This window comes from Emydura macquarii, unplaced genomic scaffold, assembly GCF_026122565.2.
Source record: "Emydura macquarii macquarii isolate MOO-44397 ecotype Brisbane River unplaced genomic scaffold, CSIRO-AGI_Emac_v2 contig_67, whole genome shotgun sequence".
Lineage (NCBI taxonomy): Eukaryota > Metazoa > Chordata > Testudines > Chelidae > Emydura > Emydura macquarii.
Window position 1 is genome coordinate 9,671,076 of NW_027130204.1, and position 23,298 is coordinate 9,694,373.

General features: G+C 38.0%; 1 protein-coding gene across 3 annotated transcripts in view; it reads left to right on the forward strand.

Annotated features, from left to right (window-relative positions):
* Positions 1-23,298, forward strand: part of LRMDA (leucine rich melanocyte differentiation associated) — an 877,229-nt gene that overhangs the window by 779,628 nt on the left and 74,303 nt on the right. The window contains exon 7 of one of the 3 annotated variants that reach the window (XM_067539495.1): positions 7,459-7,566. The exons of the other annotated variants lie outside the window; for them this stretch is intronic. Coding sequence (XP_067395596.1) covers positions 7,459-7,466 — 8 coding nt within the window. The 3' untranslated portion in view covers positions 7,467-7,566. Of the gene's footprint in view, positions 1-7,458; positions 7,567-23,298 lie in introns of those variants that run through there. 3 annotated transcript variants of the gene reach the window in all.

The following is a 23,298-nucleotide window of genomic DNA, read 5'->3' on the forward strand; positions in this document are numbered from 1 at the left end:
ATTTGCAAACTACTCCTTTGTTAATGCAACCTAAAATTGAATTTGCTTTTTTTTGCAACAGTATCGCATTTTTGACTCATGTTGAGGTTGTGATCCACCACAACTCCCAGATTGTTCTTAGTAATGCTGCTGCCAAGCCAGTTATCCTCCATTCTATATTTGTGCATTTGTTTTTTCTTCCCTAAGTGTAAAGCCTTACATTTGTCTTAGTTAAATTTCATTTTGTTGTCTATAGCCCAGTTCTCCAATTTATCAAGATCCCTTTGAATTTTAGATCTATCCTCCAAAGTGTTGGCAGCTCCCCCTAGCTATGTGTCATCTGCAGATTTGATCAGTATGTTCTTTATTCCTCCAGGTCATTAATAAAGATGTTAAACAACACCAGACCAAGAACAGAATCCAATGGAACCCCACTTGAGGCCTCCCACCAATTTGACATCATTCCATTAATAGTTACTCTTTGTCTGCAGTTGTGTAATCAATTCTGTATCCACTTTATGGTAGTTCCACAGAGTCTACATTTTTCCAGCTTACTTATTAGGATGTCATGTGAGACTGTGTCAAAAGCCTTGCTGAAGTCCAGGTATATTATGGCCACAGCTTTCCCCATCCACCAAACAAGTTACCCTGTCAAAGGAGGAAATCAAGCTGGTTTGGCATATTTGTTCTTAGTAAATCCTTGCTGTCTGCTAATGATTACCCCTTCATCCTCCAAGTATTGGCAAATTGAATGTTTTATACATTGCTCTAGTAGCTTCACAAGTATCGCGATCAGGATGACTGGTCTATAATTCTCCGGCTCCTCCTTTTTTCCCTTTTTAAAGATGAGCACTACATTAGCCCTTCTCCAGTTTTCTGGGACCTCTCCTGTCATCCATAAGTTTGCAAATACTATTGCCAGTGGCTCTGAGATTTCTTTAGCTAATTCCTTCAGCACCCTGAGGTGAATAATATCAGACTCCGTTGACTTAAATTCATTCAAATTGGTCAGAAGATCTCTGACATATTCTTTACTTATCCTGATCTGCATCCCTTCCCTTTTATTCTCTATGGTAACTTTGTTAGTTGTCCGGTCACATGTTATTTTTTGTGAGAAGATTGAAACAAAGTAAGCATTGAGTAGCTCTGCCTTCCGATCATCTTCTGTTACCAGCTCACCTTCTCCATTGAGCAGCGGAATCACACTATCCCTGATCTTTCTTTTTTATCTGACATATTTGAAGAACCTCTTCTTGTTGTCTCTAACATTCCTTCACAGTTGTAACTCATTTTTTGCCTTGGCTTTCCTGGTTTTGTCCCAACACACTTACGCAATTCCATGTATACTTCCTTATTGACATGCCCCTCCTTCCATTTCCTGTTTTTTAGATTGGCCTCCTGTGGCTTTTCTAATCTTTCCTCTGCATCGGGAATACATTGGCCTCTAGTATTACATCTTTTTAGGAACTGACAGACCTCTGTCAGTTTGGCTAGCCAATGATGAAGTGGAGATGTAATTCTCTAAATCAATGAAGCAGAAGAATTTCTAGGGTGATTGTCCAATGGCATATTACAAAGCAAAGGGAAAAAATTCGACAAAGGAAAATAAAGACTAAATATTGGGGAAAATTTCCAGTGTTATGCTCTCTTAGACTGGAGAGTAGCCTTCTAAGATCTGGGTTAAAACCTCCATTACTGCACAATTTATTTGAAATTGGATTGGGTCCAAGGCCCAGCAAAGGTGAATACACAAATTAGAGAGAACTGAGAGAAAACCAACATAATTGAACAAGCAGCTAGAGATAAAGTTTTGAGCAAATGTTTAGAACAGCTATGTTGCTTGGCTAAACAAACAAGAAGGAGGGGGGAAATCCATTAAAATCCATCAATAATGGACAGTGAATGTTGGTAAAAATGGTAAGATAATTTAGAATTTGTTTCGTTTCTTCTGTGGTTGGTTTCCAAGTTGCAGAGTTAATTTTGGTGTGTAATCAAGATGTACTAGCTATTTTGATGGTTACAGTGATGGATTCTATGCAATTTGGCATTTGTGAATACATAGTGATGGTTTGAGTCCAAAACTGTATGAATCTTTACTTTTGATTTCTTTCACACAAAACTAGCAATCGATGAGGTTCGTCAATGAAACCGGTGTTTCGCCACTATTTGAACTAAAGCAATGCCATACATAAATTGCTGAACCATTGTGAGATCTCATGCAGCTTTTAATGAAATTTTGGTTTGCTTTGAGCATTTGTTTCCATGGGATAGAATTGCCACAGCTACAGTGACTTGCATTTGGCATGTTCATGGTGACATATTGTTTGAGTTTTGTGCAAGGCTTACTCAGGGTTTGCCTATGTTTATATTTAACTTTCTCCATTTACCTTTCACACACATGATTTATACACAAATGTTTATAACGTGTAACATAAAAAAGTAAAATGATTTATGATTAAATAATTTGTTTCTGAAGCTTTGGCTGAGCATGAAAGTATACCTTCAGATGAGATGCAATTTACGTCACTCTAGATCCATATAAATCTTATGCTAGCCTTTAGTCACTGACTTTGCCTTAACCCCACGGTGCTTCCGGTTTCAATTCATCCCTTCTCAGCAATGGTGAAGCTCTGGGAAAATAAGTCTCTTGGTGTGAAAGGATTATTAATCATTCTGATTATGTACAGTTCAAACTTTCTGCTTTGTCATCTGGATGAATAGAAAAGTGTGGAGGTAAAAAAAACACCATATTCTGAAGGTCTCTTAGAGGCTATCCAAAAACTTACAATTATACCGAAAGAATCTGATATGAACCTGTGTGTGTGTATCTGGTAAAATGTAATAAAGAAACATTTTTTTAAAATGCCTCCTCTCCAGAGAGAAATTATGATGAGTCCAAACCTTTTTTTTATTACAATCAGGTTTCCTCTTAATATATTATGCCCTGCAGGTCAAAATGATTTACTTCTATATTTTTGGACATCTGAGTTCTATTCTACTGTTGCCAGTGTGTTTTCAGCTGTGCCAAAACTGAGCAGGTCTGAGGTTCCTTTGTAACATCAAAACGAAGACATTTATCATTGAGATTTATCGTGGGACAGTCAGCCAGATGGTTTGGGTATTTTAAAGGTGAACTGTTTGGGTCTTGATTAGCTCATGTGATCTTTTAGTTAAAGACAACTATATCAGCTGCTCAGTGGAAATGCTTTTTTTTCCTTTTAGTAATGCAGAAAATATTAATGTAATGGCAGATGTGGCATAGATTGTCATTGCAAAAAGAAAACCAAGTCATAACCAATTCCACTGATTGCATTATAATTATAATGTGACCTCCAGTTGCTTTGCATAGAGGCAGTATTCATTTCAGACACACCACTGAAAAATGTGCATAATATATGACCCTCAAAGGGGCAATTGCAAGATTCAAGCTTGGAATTTTTTGCTCATACCAAAGGCCTTTATTTCGCTATCTCTGTGCTGATTGGGCCAGAAAAAAATGCTTTTGATTATACATAGACCAGACTTATTGGGAACAGAGCTTTGTGAGCCTGGAAATGTTTTCATTCAAATTATATTCGGATTTTAAGTCAGCATTGATTACGATATAAATTGGTAAGTGTAACACACTGCAATGTCCAATGAGAGAGGCTACGCTTTTGGCTGGTTTCTTGCTAGGGGACAGAAGAACATTCAAATGTTTGGAAGTTTGTTACAGATAGGCATCCTAATGTTTGGATGCTTATCTGACCATCTTTGGATGGTAAATCTGTTTGGAAATATGATATTTTTCTCATGAAATTTCTTGAACTTCCTGTTTTCTGTCACATTTGAAATATCATGAGAATAGTTTTTCCTGTGGTATTTTGGCTTTTCAGCTTCTGATCATTGCATAATCAAGAAGATACAGAGAGTGGGAATTTTTTCATTATGTGAACCCCTCTAGAGGTTCAGGATATGCTAGGTAATGGTGGCTTAACGTGAATGGATGAAGATGGTACTGGTGATTTTAAAAAAAATATATTTTCTTTGATCTATTTCCCTGTAGTTTTGAGTCAGGAACATGCTTATTTTACTGGGGTTTAGCATTATCTTTTAGCATTATCTTTTAGTTACTCTTGGCAGTGAGAGAGAAAGCATTGGCTGGATCGCTGTACATCTACCATGGTCATACACTGGAAAAGCGGGGGGAGAAATGGGAGGAAAACAGCAGTCCCAGCTGATGGTGGAGATGAGCTTTTGAATGGTTGGCAGGGATTTTTGTCTTCCTACAGTTTGGATTCGCACCATCACAGTGCATGGATTCAACATAGTGGATAATCTTTTTGCAACAGAAAAAACATTTACCTGTCTTTACAGATGACATGAGATCTTCTATTTTGATTTTTATAGCATCTGCCCTTGAATTCTAGCTGCCTCACAAAATTAATAGTAGTAATATTTCCATACAAATTTAAAAGCAGATATATAATTGCAAAACTCCCCATATGTAATCACTTAACAGATCCAGTACTATACAAGACCATGCGACAATAGAAATGTATCCAGAATCAAACTCCCCATTTCCCACTTACATCTAGATATGGAGCAGCAAAAGCATAGGTAACTGATGCTCTCTGCAACCAGCAATAATTCTCAGTAATTCAACATGCTCAGGTCAATCCATTGCTGTTGGTATGTAAACCCACCAACATAAGACTGAAGTACTCGAGCAACACTCTCTCCTGTTCTGTCCTTCCAGTGCAGGTGAAGTCTGATGGGTTACCCTTGTTCTCAGCTGTGAGATTATGGCTGAATCAAAGCCAGGTGAAGATTTCTCAATTCAGGGATTCTGCTTATGGAACTCCCTCCACAAAATCATTCACTACATTTCCTTTGTGGGTATGTTCAAGGTTCAGTGTAAGTATTTTCTAGAGAGGTCACTAGTGGCCTAGTCTAAAACCCATTGAAGTAGTTTAATCTTTCTGTATTAGCTCTAATGACCAATTTCTACCCTGAGGTATTTACAAGTATCTTCCATTGAAGTCAATACTTACTTGCATTGGAGGAGAGAATTTTGACCTATATGTGAATGTAGTTTCATAAGAAAAGGGGAGTAACTAAATCATTATTATTTTAGTAATTTAAGGCCTACTTCTGTGAAGTGTTCCAATTTCCACTGAAGTCATTAGAAATTGAGTGACTCAGCACCTTGAATGCTTGGTCACTTAAACAGAACAGAGGATTACATAGAAACCAGACATGAATATACAATCCCCGCTACAATATACAATCTGCCACATGCTATGGCAGACTATGGATGCAGGAATGTGGATTGCAATATTTAATGTAATTGTATTGATATGAAAGTGTCAAAGGAGTGAGAGCTTTATATGTGTATAATTACAAAGCTCCCACACATAATCACTTAAGGGATAATGATACAGATTTGTTTATATTGTAGTAGGGCATCAAGTAACCCTTTATTCTCAAGGGTCTTTTTCTTATTCTTGCATGGTGTTTTTTGGCAATACTGGTATATATATATATAAAAATAAATAAAGTAGTGGAGATGGAAAACTAATGATTCAAGAAATCACATAGCATCAGATAATTCTATTTTGAAATCACAGCAGTAGCACCCAAAGGCATAAACTCCCCAAATAACTAGTGAAAAACCCCTTTGATGTTTCCAGTACTAGAAAAGCCTGGGGGCGCTTTTTTTTATTAGTGCCTAATGTTTCCTGAAATAAACATTTAGCAGACACGTATGTGTGTGTGTTTAATTTTATAATCCAGTCTCTCTGACACTTATTTACTGATGCTTCATCTTTCTACTGGGATTTAGTGTCTCATGCTGTGTCTAGAGCTTAGCGTACCCCTATGTTTCTTTAGCAGATTGGTGTGTATAACTGAGGCACATCTTTTTTACACTGTCTTTGTGTCAGTGGCCTATGTTCATCTTTACACTTGACTTTAGAGCTGCTTACGTGACCCTTTCTCACCAAAGAGGCTTAAGGTTTATCTGCAGATACAGATGTGAAAGACTTGGGATCTTTCAGGACTGGCCATATCATCAGTATTTCCCCTGGAATTTCTCCTCTGCTATTGTTGATTATGTAACCCTCCCCCTCCAAAAAAATGTTGAGAGTAATTTTTGTTGCTATAAAACACTGGTAAGTTTCACTCTGTCAAACGCTGTTCTTGCTCCTGAAATCTTGTTTCTGCTGAACACAGTTTGTAATTGCTGCTCAGAAATGTAAAAATGTCTTCAGTCTTAGGCTAATAGCGTTCCAGTTTCTGGACAGCCTCTGTTGGTTCTTTATTTGAGGACTTCTCCTCTCCTTGGTATTTTCCTGACTATTTAACACTTCCACCAAATCCCTACCAAAACACGAATGTATAAGAAATGTCATGCAACCTCCCAAACAATTACTGTTATCAAGCAAAGAAGGGAAGAAATCCATTAACTGGGATGAAAATTAGAAAGCTGGCCCTTTTAAACATTTGTATTTGCTCCTGATGAATTAACCATTTCTATATCTTATCCAAAAATCATAAAACCAACATCTGTAAGACCCTGATTCAGGAAAGCTTCCCTATTAAGTAATGGCACTTAAGCACAAATCTAAACCCTACTGAAGTCAATGAGACTTAACCACACACATGACTTAGCAAGATCTCTGGACTTCATGGAATCTCTGGCTCTGATCCTTTTTGGGGATGTGACCCGTACATGCCTACAATAGCCCACTGAAAATGCCAAGGTCAGGGTAGACTGCAAAAAGGTTTCTCCCAAAACTGGTGGCTAACACTAGTGAGGGAAGGTATCAGTACTGTAACCCTGGGTGCCTTAAATTGCTCTGCTCCTGTAGTTCCCTTGTCTGGACATTCCTAAAGCATAAAGCATGTGTTGAGAGTCTGTGTGATAAGCATCTCTGGACCAACAACTCTGACTCCAGCAGCCTGCTTGTTACACTCCAGCCACACACTCGTATCCACCAGCTTTTTGGTCATACCTGATAATAAGATGACTCCAATGTCCTCCAGTCCCAAATTTTCCCAACCCATGTGCTCTGCAATTTCCAGCCCTTTCCTGGACCACCTGAGGGAATAATAAGGTTTGTTTGCTCTTTTAAAGAGACAAAATGCATAGTTTATCACTTTCACTGGCGTTAACAATCACTTCAGTTCAAACACAACACTAGATTGGTTTAAATTAAAGGTAAAATAAGTTTACTAACAAAAGGAGATAGAATTTAAGTGAGTTCAAGTATAAAGGCTAGAAATGGTTATAAAGAAATAAAAGTGAAAAACACTTTCCAGAGTCTAAGGCTTAACAAAGCTACAGTGTTGGTTCAAATAAGATTCTTACCACCCTACCTTCCAGAAAGATGGTTGACCACCCCCTGGGTAGGATCTCTCACAAAATCCAAAGTGCTTTGTTTTCTAGTGGTCATAGGTGAAAGATAACTTGGGGTTCTTTGCTTCTTTCTTTTGTAGTCCAGTGAACCTTTGAAATGGAGTCTTCTGAAGGTTATCCCCAAAAATAAAGTTCATTCAAGCTGTGTGGATTCTGGTGATGAAGGAAGTTCCATGTTGGTTTCCTCCCCCACTAGTGTGTGCTAAAATGCAAATTGATCTGTTCCTGCCCTCTGCAATGCAGCTGAATGGCCACTTTCCATGCGACTGCCACTTGACTCTGATGACAGCTGACTGGAGGTGTCGGCTTGTCCTTTGTCTGGGAGAAACCTGTTTACTCACCCCCCAGAATTACCTGGTAAATACATTTTAGTTCCACATTTCCTTCCTGTTTATATAGTCTTTGTGCATTAACTGTACATTCAACATGCAAGAATATTAATGATCAGTGTGTTGTTAGTTTTCCAGTGATATGTTACTTGACACATATATACAGTTTATGGCATTAATGAATTGGGGTACACTGAACTGGTCAGGCCAGCTGAAATTTACTACCAGATACCAGTGAGCCCTTGTCCTCTTGCATTCAGATGCAGTTAGGGTCACAGTAAGGTATCATTTTAATTTGAGAGGACAATTCACTTTAGTTTAAGAACTTGATTAGCTGATGAGTTTTGACAAGCAATGTCACTTCAAGAAGATTCAGATGAGTGAATTGCAGAGGTCAGACCTAACAGCTGATTCCAAAATACTGTTACTTTACCTAGTAATGTCTTGATTTTAACCAAGGGGGAGAAATGAAATGATTTGTAATTATGTGGTTAACCTTAGCACATAAAAATTTTTCTGCCTTTGCAAAATTGGTAATTTAAGAAGGTGATCAGAACATCCAAAAAGCCTCAGATTTTTCCTTTTATCTTGCTTATAAAAATCCGTCTGATTAATGATGAAACCCAGTAAATTACAAAACAAAAAAAATAAATAAAATTCAGCTGGTAGAGTTAGTTTACATTCGCATATGTTATTTATTTAAAATTTGGATCGCATTGGAGAACTGCTGACTCTGTGGGTTAAGGAAATATTGGTGCCATTTCAGAAAAGATGGAGATGCATAACTCTATATTTGACATGCTGAAAGGGAATGAAATTCTATTTATGTTTTTAAATAATCTTTATCTGAAGGTGGAGGAGAGGGTAAAGATTTAAGAAGCCTGATTTATAGTACGCTTATTCCAAACTGTTATAGAACTAAGTGTACGTGTGTGTGTGTGTGTGCATTAACATGAACATATGTGTGAGTTTTTGTGGTAGCTTTTCATTCAAGGGTTTAAATTTATATAGGAAATATCTGGTAAGTGGGTGAACATCATACCCTCTTTCATCATTATACATATTTTGTCGCTCTAGTCTTTATTTGTGTTTAGACTTGGCATTGGATCTGTTTTGGTCAGTTTAAGACATTGATAAAAAATGTACCTGAAGCATAGACTTATCCATATTATCATAGTCTCCCTTGTGAACAATCCATACCTCCAGATTTTGGCAGCTACAGTCTTATCAGTTTTGTTCCTAAAATTCTTCTTTATATCCTTTATTATATATTTCTAATAACAGCTTCTTTCTGCTACAACCTTACTTGAACTTTATTACTGCTCCCTACTGATTTGTATAGCAATTTGATGAAATATGCACATGGCCCCTGAAGCCATGTCAAGAAGCATGGTTAGACTTCAGATCCTAAAAGGTTGGCAGTACTTGCTGCAGAGATTCTTAATAGAATACAGGTCACTAAAGCAATGTTCCTCTTTGCTATTTATTTCTTGTGGCTTTTTTTTCCTTACCCTTTTCCCAAAAATTTTTCTCCTCTTTCTAACAGTGTATCTAGCTAACTGTGAATTGGGAAATGGGTCAGAGGCAAGGAGTTATTTCCAGAAGGGTTCCAGAAATTTGAACTGGTAAAACTATTTGAAATAATCATCATAGCTTGAAACTTGAAACTCTGACAAATGTATTTAAGGGCTGAAACCTGCTGCTATTGAAGTCAATGGGAGTTTTGCCATTAACCCACTGGGGAGTAGAATCAAGCCCAAACTGCACAAACTGGCAGTGGCTAAGGTGCCATACTTATTTTATTGTTATTATTAACGTATCGTGCAGTTAGATTTATTCACTTAAGTTATCGGATCAGTCAGTGTCTGAAGCAAATACATTCATGGATTTATACTGTACTAGTTATGATTTGTTGAGGTAGGTGCCTTATGTCCAGTTCCTTAATTTAGTTGTTAGTCCTGTAATGGTTGGTTGATTGGAGGAGGAATGAGCAGGAGGCAGCCAATTCAATAGTAAACTAACTCAAGGTTTATTAGCCAAGTAAAGGAAATAAAAGTTATTGAGAGCAGGTAAAATATATGCACAGGTGAGCCACAGTTTGTAATTCCAAATGGTGGCAGTGATGTAATAAGCTGCCAGTTTCCCAAAAGTCTTTTCAGGGCACCTAGCTTGTCTCTGGGGATCTCTGCTTTGCATCTGGTACACTTTCCTTTAAGCAGTCAATCAGTCCAGAGATGTCATCATTCCTTGAATCCATACTTACAGCATCTTCTAACAGAAAACAAGCTGACAGTGACACTACCCACAGAGGCTTTCCTTTGATGATGGAGAGTGAGGAATGCATTTTGGGTCTTTGACCTCTGATCATCACACACAATGACCCCTTGCTTTGAAATTAGCCCTTTTCTGTTAAAGTTCTTCATTTGCATTCCACAATGCTGCTTTTTCTTTTGATGGGTTATTTAGTTACAGGGGCATACACGATATAAATATTTGCTACTTCATTACAACCGGATACAGATAAGGGAAAACAATGCAAGTAACATCCCACTAGTTTTCATGAAGTTTAAACACCAAATACACTCTTGTACATTGAACCGTCAACTTGATGTATACTAAGTCCACGAGTGAACTGGCGTAGGGCTCTGGCAGGAGTTGGCATCACACCAGGTTTTTTTTTTAAAGTGTCTGATTTCCAGAGACAAAAACTGATTTTTCACCAAAAATCCCAGCACTCCTAAACTGAACTATTTCAGCCAAAAATCAAAATATTTCATTTTGGATATTCTGCTGTGGTGTCTCATGTGAGCTGTAATTTGCTTTCCTTATGTCCCCATTCTTGCCGGTGGGCTATCCTCCTCACCTGGACTAAATCTGCCAAGCTACAACCATCTTCCTTCACCATGTGGAGAGACTATGGTGCAAAATGGGAGATGTAGTCCAGCCAAGCAGCCCAGCCTGTAAAGAAGAATGGGAGCATGAGGCACCTGAGCTAAAAATCCCATGAGGCACCATTACCAAATCAAATATTTAATTTTTCAGATTAAAATTTTCAAATTTTTTGATGAAAAATTGAACTTTGTCATGGAAAACTGCAACCAAAACCATGTTTTTCATGTTCACCAACATTTTATGTGGGAAAAGAAGCCCATTTTCTGATAATCTCTATTGTAGATGGTAAGTAGAAAATATATGTGTAATTCTGGCTTTCCATGGCTCGTTTTTTTCCAGCAAGGTCTTTCATGGTCTTTGAATAAAATTCCTATATTACTGGTTCCCAACCCTTACTTGTTGTGGGCCACATTTTAATACAGAGACAGTTTCATGGACAGACTGCAATCCCATTTACCATTCCGTAATGTAATATCCTTGTGACAAATATAGCAGTTGCTTTCATGGAAAAGTAGTATTTGGAAATATATCAATAGTGAGGAATATACTAATATTCATGTATGGCTTAGCTGGTTTTTTGTGCAATTTAGGCAGCTAGAAACGAGGAGGAAGAGCTAGCCTCATGTGACCATCCAGCTTAAGTCATAGAGTCAGCAAGTTATGCATGAAACATTAGTGATCCACTGACCACAGATTTTTTTCTGCACAGTGTCATGAGACAGTCCTCCATGCATCTGCTGTTGAGTTTTCTAACATCAGATGTTGTATAGCCTGCTACCGATAAACCAATATATGAAAGGGGTGGGTGTGGAACATATATTTTTTTCCTGGAGTTTTCCTTAAAAAAAAAAAAAATTAATTAATATTAATAAGATGCCAGGTGTTATCGACATACTCATTCTTTTCAGAGCTATGTATTCTTGCATATTGTGCTTTGCATGCTTGGTCAAACCGGACATCTTTCATTTTTTTCTATTACATGTTAAACTACAACTTGTTTTCCACATTCTGTGTAAGCTAATGCATACTACAGCTAACCTGTATCAATGGTACATTTTACTAACATATTCTTGCTCATTTAATGACATTTCTTCTCCCCCTTACTTCCAAAAGTTGTTCATGCTGTCAGAAGAACACGGTGAACTGCCTTTGTTACCCAAATTTCACACACTAAAAACAAGCCTCTTTCTTTCTATAAATCCTTATAAAGGGTCATAGATCTTTTCTACTTATCTAAAGATGTGGTATGGTATATACACTTGTCATCTGCACTTTTAAAATGTATCTTTTTCTTCCATCTCATTCCCTTGGTTTTGGTTCTCTGCCTACAAGACTAGGTACCACACCCAGTGTGGGGTTCTTGGTTCCCCCCCCCCCCCCATTGGCTACTGCTGCTCATTGTCATTCATTTCTTTAGCCTGTGCCAGTTTTCTGGAGACCGTCCCAGTCCCATCTCTTTTGTGGGTAATATCATCAATGTCACGTTGTCCACATGCATTACAGCTAGGTGGGAGACACCTACATACGTGCACCTTGCATTCTGTAGCTTGAATTAGGTGCTTTAAATTCCATAGCTCTGAAATATAGTGAGCTGATACCATGTGCCTGGCCTTGTTAGATTCAAAATAACTTTGGTAATAAAAATATTTCATAGTTTTGGGCATGACATTAACATTTGTTTCCCCTTAGTTCTTGTTCCATTTCCTTGATAAATGTCTTTGATGCCCAATGGGGTGACCTTTTCCTTTATATTTTCATCAATAAAGTATTTGTGTAGTCAGTTAAGAAGTTACATGTGTAGCCCTCCTGTTCACATTCTGCGTCTTAGTCTCTGTGCTGTTGCTGACTTTCGTTGGCTTTGTTGTCCCTGCATTCATGCTAACTTATGTGCTATGTGAGATTTCTCTCAGTTCCAAGGGGCCAGCAGGACATGGGAAAGTTTAAATAAACAACTCATTTTATACGCAGGTTTTTACAGCTGTCACAGGAGGGGTTTTGCCCCTTACATCCTGGTTTAATGGCTCATTCCCTGACTTGTTTCTCATCAACTGACTAGCTGCCAGTTTTTGCCTTTGCTATTCTAGAATCTTTTCCCCAGATCTCTATCACTTCACTGTCTGCTTATTATTCCTGGATTCTAACCTCAACAAAACATGTTTTCAACAACAAATCTGCAAACATGTCATTCTTTTGACATGTTTTCGGGGAAGGAAGGGGGGAAGAGGGTTGGTCTCAACATCTTCCTTTATGAAGCTGCAATCATTTTCCATGCACTTCTATTCCACCTCCATGCCAGTACAGAGGCATATATTTAATCTATTGGTTTTAAAAAGCAATCCACAGGCGATTTCAAAAAACATGGAGCTGCCATATGCAGCCCAGCTTCAGCTGGGATTGTTTCAGTACCTGAGCACTGTGGATGGAGTTAGCAAGATGTAGACACATGAAAAAAGATAGGTAGACAATAAGCCCTTTAAAACAGAAGGATGGCATTATGTCTGTCAAACTGTAGTTTCTGAATGGCATAACTAGGTGCATTGCATTTGGGCAAAAAAAACTTGAATATTTTTAAAGGAATATAAAGTATTTTGCCCACTCCATCCCTCCCTCCACCCCAAGCATCCTGGGACCCCAAATATTGCAAAGCAGTCTGGGAACTCATCATGTTTTGGAATATTTTGATTAAATCAAAATCTATTCTAAATAAAGCAGGATGGTTGTAATTATTTAAATATATGGACACTGATCCTCCTATTTCTTCCCTTCAGGCACATCCCTGTGGTAGTCAGTGGGACTTCACATGGGCACAAAGGCCGGCCCAGACTGAAAAGGATGCAGGATTGGGGTCTTGGTTAGGACAACTTACACCCCCTCCCCCCCATTACCCATGGCAGAAAGATCTGTATAGGATGCCTCTATTTTAGTGCAGTGTAACCAGCTGTCACATCACTATCTCAATCTGTTTAGAGATTTTAGAAAATAGAATTGGTGCAATAGTTTGTTCTAGAGCGCTATTTATATTAGCTCTCACATAATATAGTTCTGGGCAGCCTCATGATATTCTCAGTGAATAAAGAAATATGTGAGTTCCTTGACAGCCATCACATCCTGACCTGATGTCTGCTGAAACCTGGCGGGGGCCAAGGAACTAGCAGGACTATAGCCTCAGCCAAGGTACCACCCACAGGAGCCCTGATTGGATGACCGCCCAGCTCCACTGATTGGTCCAACCATGCTCTTTAAGCCAGGAAGTTGTCTGATCAACTAAGTGATTCCCTGATGTTGCTACGCTGGATTCTGCTTATGCCAACTTCTTGCATTCTGCACCCCAGCCCTGTTCCTGATTCCTGCTGTGCATCTGCCTTCTGCCTCGCTCCTGCCTTTGCTCCTAGTTCCTACTGTGCTCCTGCTCACTTCTGACCGTTGGTTACCAGTACTGGCTCTGACCCCCTGCTCTGACTTCTGATTTTGACTCGACCTCTGGCTCTGGCAATTGGCAGTCAACTTTGAATCTGATTCTCGGCTCCTTTCCCAGATCTGGATACCTGCTCTGCCCAGTAGACCTGATTCTTGTTCTGACCAGCAAGCCAGGTCCCTAATACCAGAATAGAAATTAATTATAAATATGCCTGCCCCACTCCCACACCCACAACATTCTGGTGCCAGCTCTATTAGTTTGCATGTCAGTGTTCAATATATGGTATAAGTTGAAAATCAGATTGGAATAAAATTCAAAGATTTAGTGGGTGGGGGAGGGAGGAAGGATCAACTCATACAAGTATATCATATTCTGTGTGAAGATTGTTTTATCTTGGGGGGGGGGATATCTACTATAACGCTCATGGAAGACCTTAGAAGCCTCCTATTTTCCCTGTTTAACTTATTGATGCTCAAGGCCTTGTGTTCTAATTCAATTCTTCCTGTTAAGATGAATGGACAGGAGTCTGTTTGGAACCCATCAGTACCACTGCTAAACTGACTGCTAGTCACAAAGGTGATGCAAGATATTTCTCCTCTAGATCACTCCCTGAGAGCTACAGAATTGGTCTCAGAATCCAACCCAGGTGTACCACCAGTACCAGTCACCAGCAGGGATGTTTCTTCTACTGTTTTGCGAGAAGGAAGCCCAGGCAAACACAGCAGAGGAAGGTCCAGCATGTTTTACTGGCAGAGCTCCAAGACTTTGCTTCATACTCTTGAAATTGTGCACTGACTGTTTTGTGACTGTTTCTGCCAGCCCTGCAGGGGTTCTCAGTTTACAGTTATAGGGTCACATCCATATGGAGGCATGAAACTTTATAGGATAAAAATGAAATTTAAACTTTGAATTCTGTGAGTTAATCATATATTGCAAGTCTCTTCTCAGACAAAAGGGAAAGTGGGGTTACTTAAGTGATCATCAGTTTTGGCATGAGAAATGTGCTGTTAGACCCAGCACATCATCACATGATAAGGCCTTCTTGAAATGACTGCTAGCAGTCAGGGTTGTGTGGTATTCACACGAGGCTGAATCAAGAAGCCACACGCAGAAGGGCACAAAGCGGACATATAAAATCCCTACCAATGTTTTAATGCCATTCATAGGGAGACACCTTTTAACTCTGTTGAAAGGATTTGAACTAAGAAAAACTATTGGTGGGTCACAGTAGTAAAATGCTAAATAATTTGATAGGAAACTGGACTCCCTCCTAAGTCGTAATAGTTGCCACGTGTATTCTAAAGACAGCTGACAGAAAACACTGTCATATGCACATCTCTTAGGAACAAATTTCCAGCAAAGAACAAATCTTATAAGTATTAGCTGGTTAAAAATGGGCTTGCTTGACTTAACATTTTTGAATTGGAGCTTTTTTAGAATAAATGTTCATTATATAATAATATTCTTTATGAGGTATGACATTCTCTGTAATACGTCGGGATGTGCATTTCTAATATAATGTTCAGGTTTCCAAAGACTTTTCCAAACAAAATACATAAAGTACAGAAGAACAAAAATAATCCTGCGGTTTGGATTCCACAATATGTACAGATGTTACATTTAAAGTCGCTGTCAAGGGGTGGGATTGTGGTATTTGTTGGGTTTTTTCCCATGTTCTGTTGTTTGCCAACTCTGATAGTGGGGGGTATTGACGGCTGAAATACAGTAGTTTATATATGCTTTTCTAGCTGGAATGTAGGCCTGAAGTTTAGACTATGATATATACAGTATAGCCATGTGTATTTCACATGTCAGCATTGAGATTGTAACATCTTTTAGTAAACGGCTACATTGCACAGTCAACAGAGTTGGTCACTGGTCTGCAAAAACAGTTATGACTTCAGAACTCAGTAACCACAGAAACGGAGCTGTTATTTTTAACCCTAGAGCTGTCCCTACCAAGTCAGGGTTGGGGTATAATTGTGGATTGGATGGAAAACCGGCATGGTGGTTGACTAGATTGTACCTTTTTTGTAAATAATGAATTTCTGTTAATCTGGCATTTAGACACCCAAATCCATAAAATAGAACAAAACAAAAAATCCATAGAGAGAAATAATGTAACTCTTTTAGTCTACCACTAATTTTTACTTGTTTGCATGTACACTAATATGGCAAGCCCATGACATGACTTTTGCCTTAGTCACCCAAATTCTTTACACTACCACTTCCACTCTCTTGCTTTCCTTTTGTTGCTTCTGTCCCTTGCTGAGGGAGTAAATAGAAAGATGAGCATCGAAGAGTAATCCTCTCTGTGTTGTGTTAGTAGTTCAAAAGATCTGCTTGTGCAGCCCTCTGAATTGGTACTTGACTGGCACCTAGTAAAATCAACAAGCCAGAACCCTGTCAAAAAGTACTACTACAGTGTATGAAGACTACATTTTAATTGCTTTTCAGATCCCTGAATAGAGGGGAGAATTCTACAGGTCTTATATCTTGTTGGGATTTTTCAAGTATCTCTTAAGAACAGATACTGTTTAATTCATGCAAGTAAAAGAAATATATTTATTTATTCTCTTGCATTCATTCTTTCAGAGGCCCATTCACAAATCTACCCTCAAATAACTGACTTGCGCACTTGCCAGCATAATTCAGGGTCAGTTGTCAAAAGGGGTGAAGTTCAGCTTCCCTCTTATGAGCACGGATTTTGCATGACATTATGAAAAGTAATGCACTTACACATATATCCGTCTATTGTCTGTCTATCAATCACTAACTAGCTAAATTAATTTGCACCTTTCCTCAGGTACGTAGACATTTGAATAACCTGACTTGACCAGAATTCATTGCAACCACAAGAAAATAGGTATGGTTTTGAAGCCAAATGCCTGAGGGAAAATTTTATAAGATACACAGTCATATGATGTATGTTGTTAAATTTCAGAGCAGGAATGAACCCATCAACATATAATAAAAAGACGTGTGCAGTTCAATTTGGGTTTGAAAAGCCACCCATCCATACTTGTCTCAAATATCCAAACATCTTGAGTTTAAAAACTGGATTGAAATTCTCGCCTCGTACATTCATCCAAATATATTTCTTGTATAAACTACTTCCAGTTGCAGCTGGTAATAATACAAAGATAGGCTAAGTCAGAGTTTTTGGCATTGCTGCTCTGATTCAGGAACTGGATGGGTAAAAGTGAACAAAAATGAATAATACATTGTTTTTAAATCACGCAAACATTTCCAAACTTCAAAAAAAGTTCAATTTTAGGCAACACTTTAGGTTGAGGCTTAAGCTGTATTAACCAATAGGTGCAGAAAGTCCAGACTTAGGGTGTAATGACCCTGTGGGTGCATTTTTTGGGCTAAAAAATAAATAATGTCAAAAAGTTATGAAGGGAGGCAAACAGGCAGGGAGTGGCTACTGACCAGCACATGGCTAGCAGCTGCATTCATGCCATTCAGTCTAGGAAGGAAGTGGAAATGTGTGTCATAGACAATGGAGGAGTGAGTCTGATGTGTAGTGGCATAATATAACAGGGGAAGGGACTGTGCTTCAGAGTAAAGCAAGGTGAGCTAGTTCTGTAACATGAAAGGCTTGGACTGTTGCAATGTTCCTCAGCATGTCAATAAAGGACCATAAATACTGAGGCATGCAAAGGGGTATATGTGTTGATTGGGTTGATCTGCCTTGATAATGCTGAGGAAAGGACAGAGCACTAATTGCTTTCTGCAGACCGATTTGGCCAGCCCTAGTTTTGCCTGCTTTTCTTGGATCATCTTTAGCTGTGGATTTGCTCGGGTGGATGAAAGGTATTACATCTTTGTGGACAAGCCTTAAATTGAAGACACTGAGTACAAATATTTCCAATTGTGAACTCAGTAGATTAAAGAACCTCTCATTGCCTCCCTGCCTACGTATAGAGTGTGAATATAATGGATATAAAACATTAGACATTAAAGTGATAGTCTCAAAGGGAAGGCACATTATTTTCTTGTGAAACCATGATGTCATGGTCTTACCTCACCTTTAGTTTCAGTCAAGCAAATAATGTGTACTGAACTCTCTATCATGTACCATTATAATTAGCTCTGTCAGGTCTTAGCCCTGCAACCCTCATGCAGATAATATGATAATATGTCTTCATAACCAAGTGACCTTACATGCACAATATTTCTCTCCTTATGAAGATTGCATGTCAATAAAGTAATTGAGTCTCAGAGGCTGCAGCGAGTGAAGATTTAGATGATTGGACTTTCAGGGCAGTGATGTATGACCGTTATTATTCTACTTGTCAGGGAGCTGCGTACAAGCGAGGATGGTCAGAAGATGACAGGGATGAAAGGTTGTGTTTCATTAAAAAAAATATTGCTGTTAATCACCACTCTATTCTTTTCAAAGTCACTGAGGAAAAAAACTCCTTTTTCATTTTAGCCCTGCTTGAGAATTTAAACATGAATGCATGCTAGGCTTTGAGTGAGCTACCTAGGTTCATTCTCACTTAATTAATGAAATGAAATAAATTATTATTTCAATTAATAGAGTACAACAAAAATGATAGGCACCACGGTCACTGTATATTTTTATTGCATCAGTTTAAATTAACATTAGATGTATCCTACTAAGCTTTAAACCGCATTTTGTCTAATTCCTTAAGCAGTTGTAATAAGTGTTCTGTTTTTATATCAGCTTCATACCATATTGAACTCAACTGTTTTTGCTTGTGCTAATTTGTTTGGACAGTTGCAATACTTGAAACATTTATATTTCCATGCTTTGTAAAAGCAAATTTTTTTCTTCCCCAAGCTGTTTTGTAACTGTAAATTTATCTCATGATATCATAACAGCTGGAAACTTGTTGCTTGACATGATTTTGTTTCATATTTAAACAGCTTAAAAATTATGTTTGAAGCACAATATATTTCTTTCTCTCTGAGATTTTTCTCATTTTGTTACACATTACACTGGAAATGTTCGCAATATATTTTAAAGCAAATTATTTATTTGATAATTTAGTTAATAATTCCTGGTGATTTATCTATACAGTGAGCTTTTAGTTTAGAAAAAACTAAACAAAAAAAACTCAAACCAGTGTTTACGTAACTCTCTGTAGTGAAATATAGTTGAAGGTTTTGGGTGACAAGCATGCAGAGAAGTTCTATAGTCCATTTAGAGAGTGGAAAATCCTAATAGAAAAACATCTCTTGTGAAGAACTGGCTTCAGGAGTCTTTAAATCTTCATGGTTAAGTAATTGACTGAGATATAACAGCCTTGAACGAGAAAAAGCTTATCATATCATTTTTAGCCACACACATTAAGGTGATAATTTATAACGTAAAATTAAACACTGTATCTTTTCAAGACTGACTGATAAAAATGATGCTATCTGGACAAACAATGGAAAAAGAGAGAGACCCCTGTATATTACAGGGTAGGAGGTCAAATTCTGCTGTGATGTGTTCTCTCATCTTCTCCACTAAAAGGCAGTTTTGCTATGTGGCATAGAATTTAAAGGGACAAAGTCAAGCTTGTTTAAAGTGGAAATGTATTATCATTATTACAGTACTGCCTAGAGGTTCCGTCTGAGATCAGGGCCCTGTTGTGCTAGGCAATATACAAAGACACAGTGACATAGGCCCAACCACAAGGAACTTACTATCTAAATAGATGGAACAGACAATGTGGGGCGGGAAACAGAGGCACAGGACAAGTGAAGCACTTCATCTGTAGGTCAGTGACAAAGCTGGCTATAGAAGCCCACTCTTCTGACCCCCCAGTCAAATGCCCTAACCACTGCTTCTCCATTTCATATAAAAAGACAATGGGGCTGTTGGTTTTAAAATGAGTTTGTGAGAGGAAAGACTGTGACGATCGGACCCAATATTATTAGGTGATGCTTGTAAAAATAGTACTGTAGATTAAAAAAATCAGAGAAGTGTGATTTTTAAGTTGATGCTATTTCTTTAATTAAGTACTCTCTAAAGAAATCATAAGGCAGTAAAGTCATCCCCAAGATAGTTGTAGTCACTAGCATGGATTCAGAAGGCAGCCTTTAAGCTATTGAGAGAAGGCGGAAGGAGAAAGAAAATTCCAAGAAGCTAGTATATACAAGGGTCAGTATGGAATTAGTGAAGTGCAAAGGGCACTCACCAAAAATATAAAAATTACCTGCCCTCCCTTCCCCTCTCCCCTCTGGCCCGCCTTAAACTTGAATAGTTATGCAAAAGCAAGAGCTAATAGCCCATTATATTTGTATATGTCCTTTTAGATAAGGGAAGAAGATTGATACCTTCCAGTCAAATGGAGCCCTGACATGAGTGATCTGTCTCCTCTATGAATGTGACACCTGGTTCTCTGTTAACAGTTATTGGTGTTGATAGGCACACCCCGCATAGAGAGCCAAATGCAGTTGTTTTGATCCCTTGTTCTTTTATTTCCATCCCTTCTCCCTGTTTTCTGTCACAATGTCATGTCAAATCATTGTTTGGTGACAGATGCAGAACCCCTAAAGTACGGAGGTATCAGGCTTCAGGAACCACATTGAAATGAATATAACAATGGGAATCAGAAAATAGCACAAACCACTTATCAGGGAAGGAAGCAGCTAATAAGTGTTGTTGGTGGTTTCTGTGGGGAAGAACCAGAAGTACATCCTGCGGACAGGCAGGTGTAGGTTGGCTTGTCTCGGGGTCCAGTTACAGGCAGGCTGGGAAGATTAGTATTGATGTCTGTCACTTTGTGCCCGTCAAGCTGTTTACTTGAGAAAATGGAATAGGCAGTGATTATCTGGTAATCAACCCTGCTCTGAAGAAGAGAGCTATAGGAATACTATTTCTTGGGGATTTTTATGTATGTCTGGTTAGCCCTAGCCTACTTTACTGTATTTTCTTTTAAATCTAGATTTCCTTCTTGGATAAACCAAAGAGAACTCATAAAGGATAGATGTTTTCATCATTACCCAATATTTTTCAGGCTCATTTTCTAGATATCTCTATCAATTTATCTGTGTATGTGTGTGTATTTCAGCATATATGTTTATAAAATATTATACACTTCTCATTGAAGTGTTTATTCATGTGCTGGAGTTTATTTGTTTCCAGTTCAATTAATGATGTTTTTTGTATTTTTCCGTATTAAAGATTTCACAGAGGTCATTCTTTTGTTTTGCAAGCTGAAAACCAGAGATTTGGATAATAGTTCCATTTTATCTGAACCTCAAAAGTTGGGAGGGAATGGAATAAAATATTCCACTTTTGCCCATCTCAAATATGTATGTATGCATGTTCACGTGCAAATAATTATAACTAGAGCAAATAACAGCTTTATTGAAGGCTTCTGAAGTGTTTTCGTTATAGCCCCATTTTCAGTCACTTATAACTTTTTTGAAGTTTCAACTACTCAACTAATATTTGCTTAGTCTCTGCCCAAAGGTCAATTTGGCTTTGGGGCTTTTTTCTTTTGAAAGGTTTAGCAAAATGTTTTTCATGGATTCATAGAGTTTAGGGCCAGAAAGGACCATTAGATTATCTAGTCTGACCTCCTGTATGTCACAGACCATTGAATTTCATCCGTTTACCCCTGTATTGAGCCCAATAACTTGTATTTGACTAAAACATAGCTCATGTTTGGCAAAAACATATCTTCCAGAAAGGCATCCAGTCTTGATTTGAAGATATCAGTAGATGGAGAATCTACCACTTCCCTTGGTAGTTTGTTCTACTTGATTCATCATCCTTACGATTACAAATTTGTGCCTAATTTCTAATATGAATTTGTTTGGCTTCATCTTCCAATCACTGTTCTCGATATGCCTTTATTTGGCTAGATTAAAGAGTCCTTTTATACCCAGTATTTGCTCCCTGTGAAGATACTTACACACTTTAATCAAGTCACCTCTCAATCTTTTAGATAAACTAAGCAGATTGAGTTCTTTATCTTTCACTGTAAAGCATTTTCTCCAGCCCTTGAATCATTTTTGTGGCTCTTTTCTTCACCCTCTCCAATTTTTCAATACCCTTTTTAAAATGTGGACACCAGAGCTGTATTCAGTATTCCAGTACTGGTCTCATCAATGCGTTATATGGAGGAGAAATCACCTCCCTACTTCTACTCCCCTCTTTACCAATCCACGGATCACAGTAACCCTTTTTGCCACACAATCACACTGGACACTTATTTTGATTTGTATTCACCATGACTCCTAAATTCTTTTCAGAGTTACTGCTTTCCAGGATGTAGGCCTTCCTACTATAGTTATGGGCTGCATTCCTTGTTCCTAGATGAATAACTTTGCATTTGGCTTTATTAAAACACATTTTTGAATGGGCCCAGGTTACCAAAATGATCCAGATTGCTCTTTATGGCTGCTCTGTCCAATGTTTGTGTTATCCACAACTTTTATCAGCAGTGATTTTATATTTATTGCCAGATCATTGATGAAAATATTGAATAGCATTGGCTTAGTACCAATTCCTGGGAAACTCACTGGAAATATCCCCATTCGAAGGTCTCCATTGACAGCTACTTTCTGAGATCTGCCAGTTATCCAGTTCTTAATCCATTTCATGTGTATTTTATTGATATTGTATAGTGCTATGTTCTTAATCAGAATGCCATACAACATTAAGTCAAACTCCTTATAAAAGTCTATTATGTTTACACAGCTACCGTTTTCAGCGAAATTTGTACTCTTATCTCAGAATTAAATCAAGTGTGTTTGACAAAGTCAATTTTCCATAAAACCATGTTGACTGGAATGAATTATATTTCTTTCCTTTAATTCTTTATCAATTGACTCCTATATCAGCTTTTCCATTATTTTGCCTGTGACTGGTGTCAGGCTAACTGGCCTACAGTTAACCGTATCATCCTGCTTGTCCTTTTTGAATATTGGCACAACATTAGCATTCTTCCAGTCTTCTGAAATGTATCCAGTTTTCTAAGATTTATTAAAAGTTAACATCAGTGGCTGAGATCTCCCCTCAGACAACTCTTTTAGAGCTCTTGGATTCAAATTAGGGCTGACTAATGTAAATATTTATCTCTACTAGGCATTGTTTAGCATCCTCCCTAGTTACTAATGGCCTTGGAAGTACTTTATCAAATTCATGTGATATTACTAAATAATCCAACTTCTTATACAAATATAAAACAGTATTTATGGACACTTCTTCTGTGTCTCCATTATTATTAACAATTTTATCATCTCCAGATAATAAAGGGGCTATACCATTGCTACGATTTATTTTGTTCCTATGTATTTAAAAAGAAACT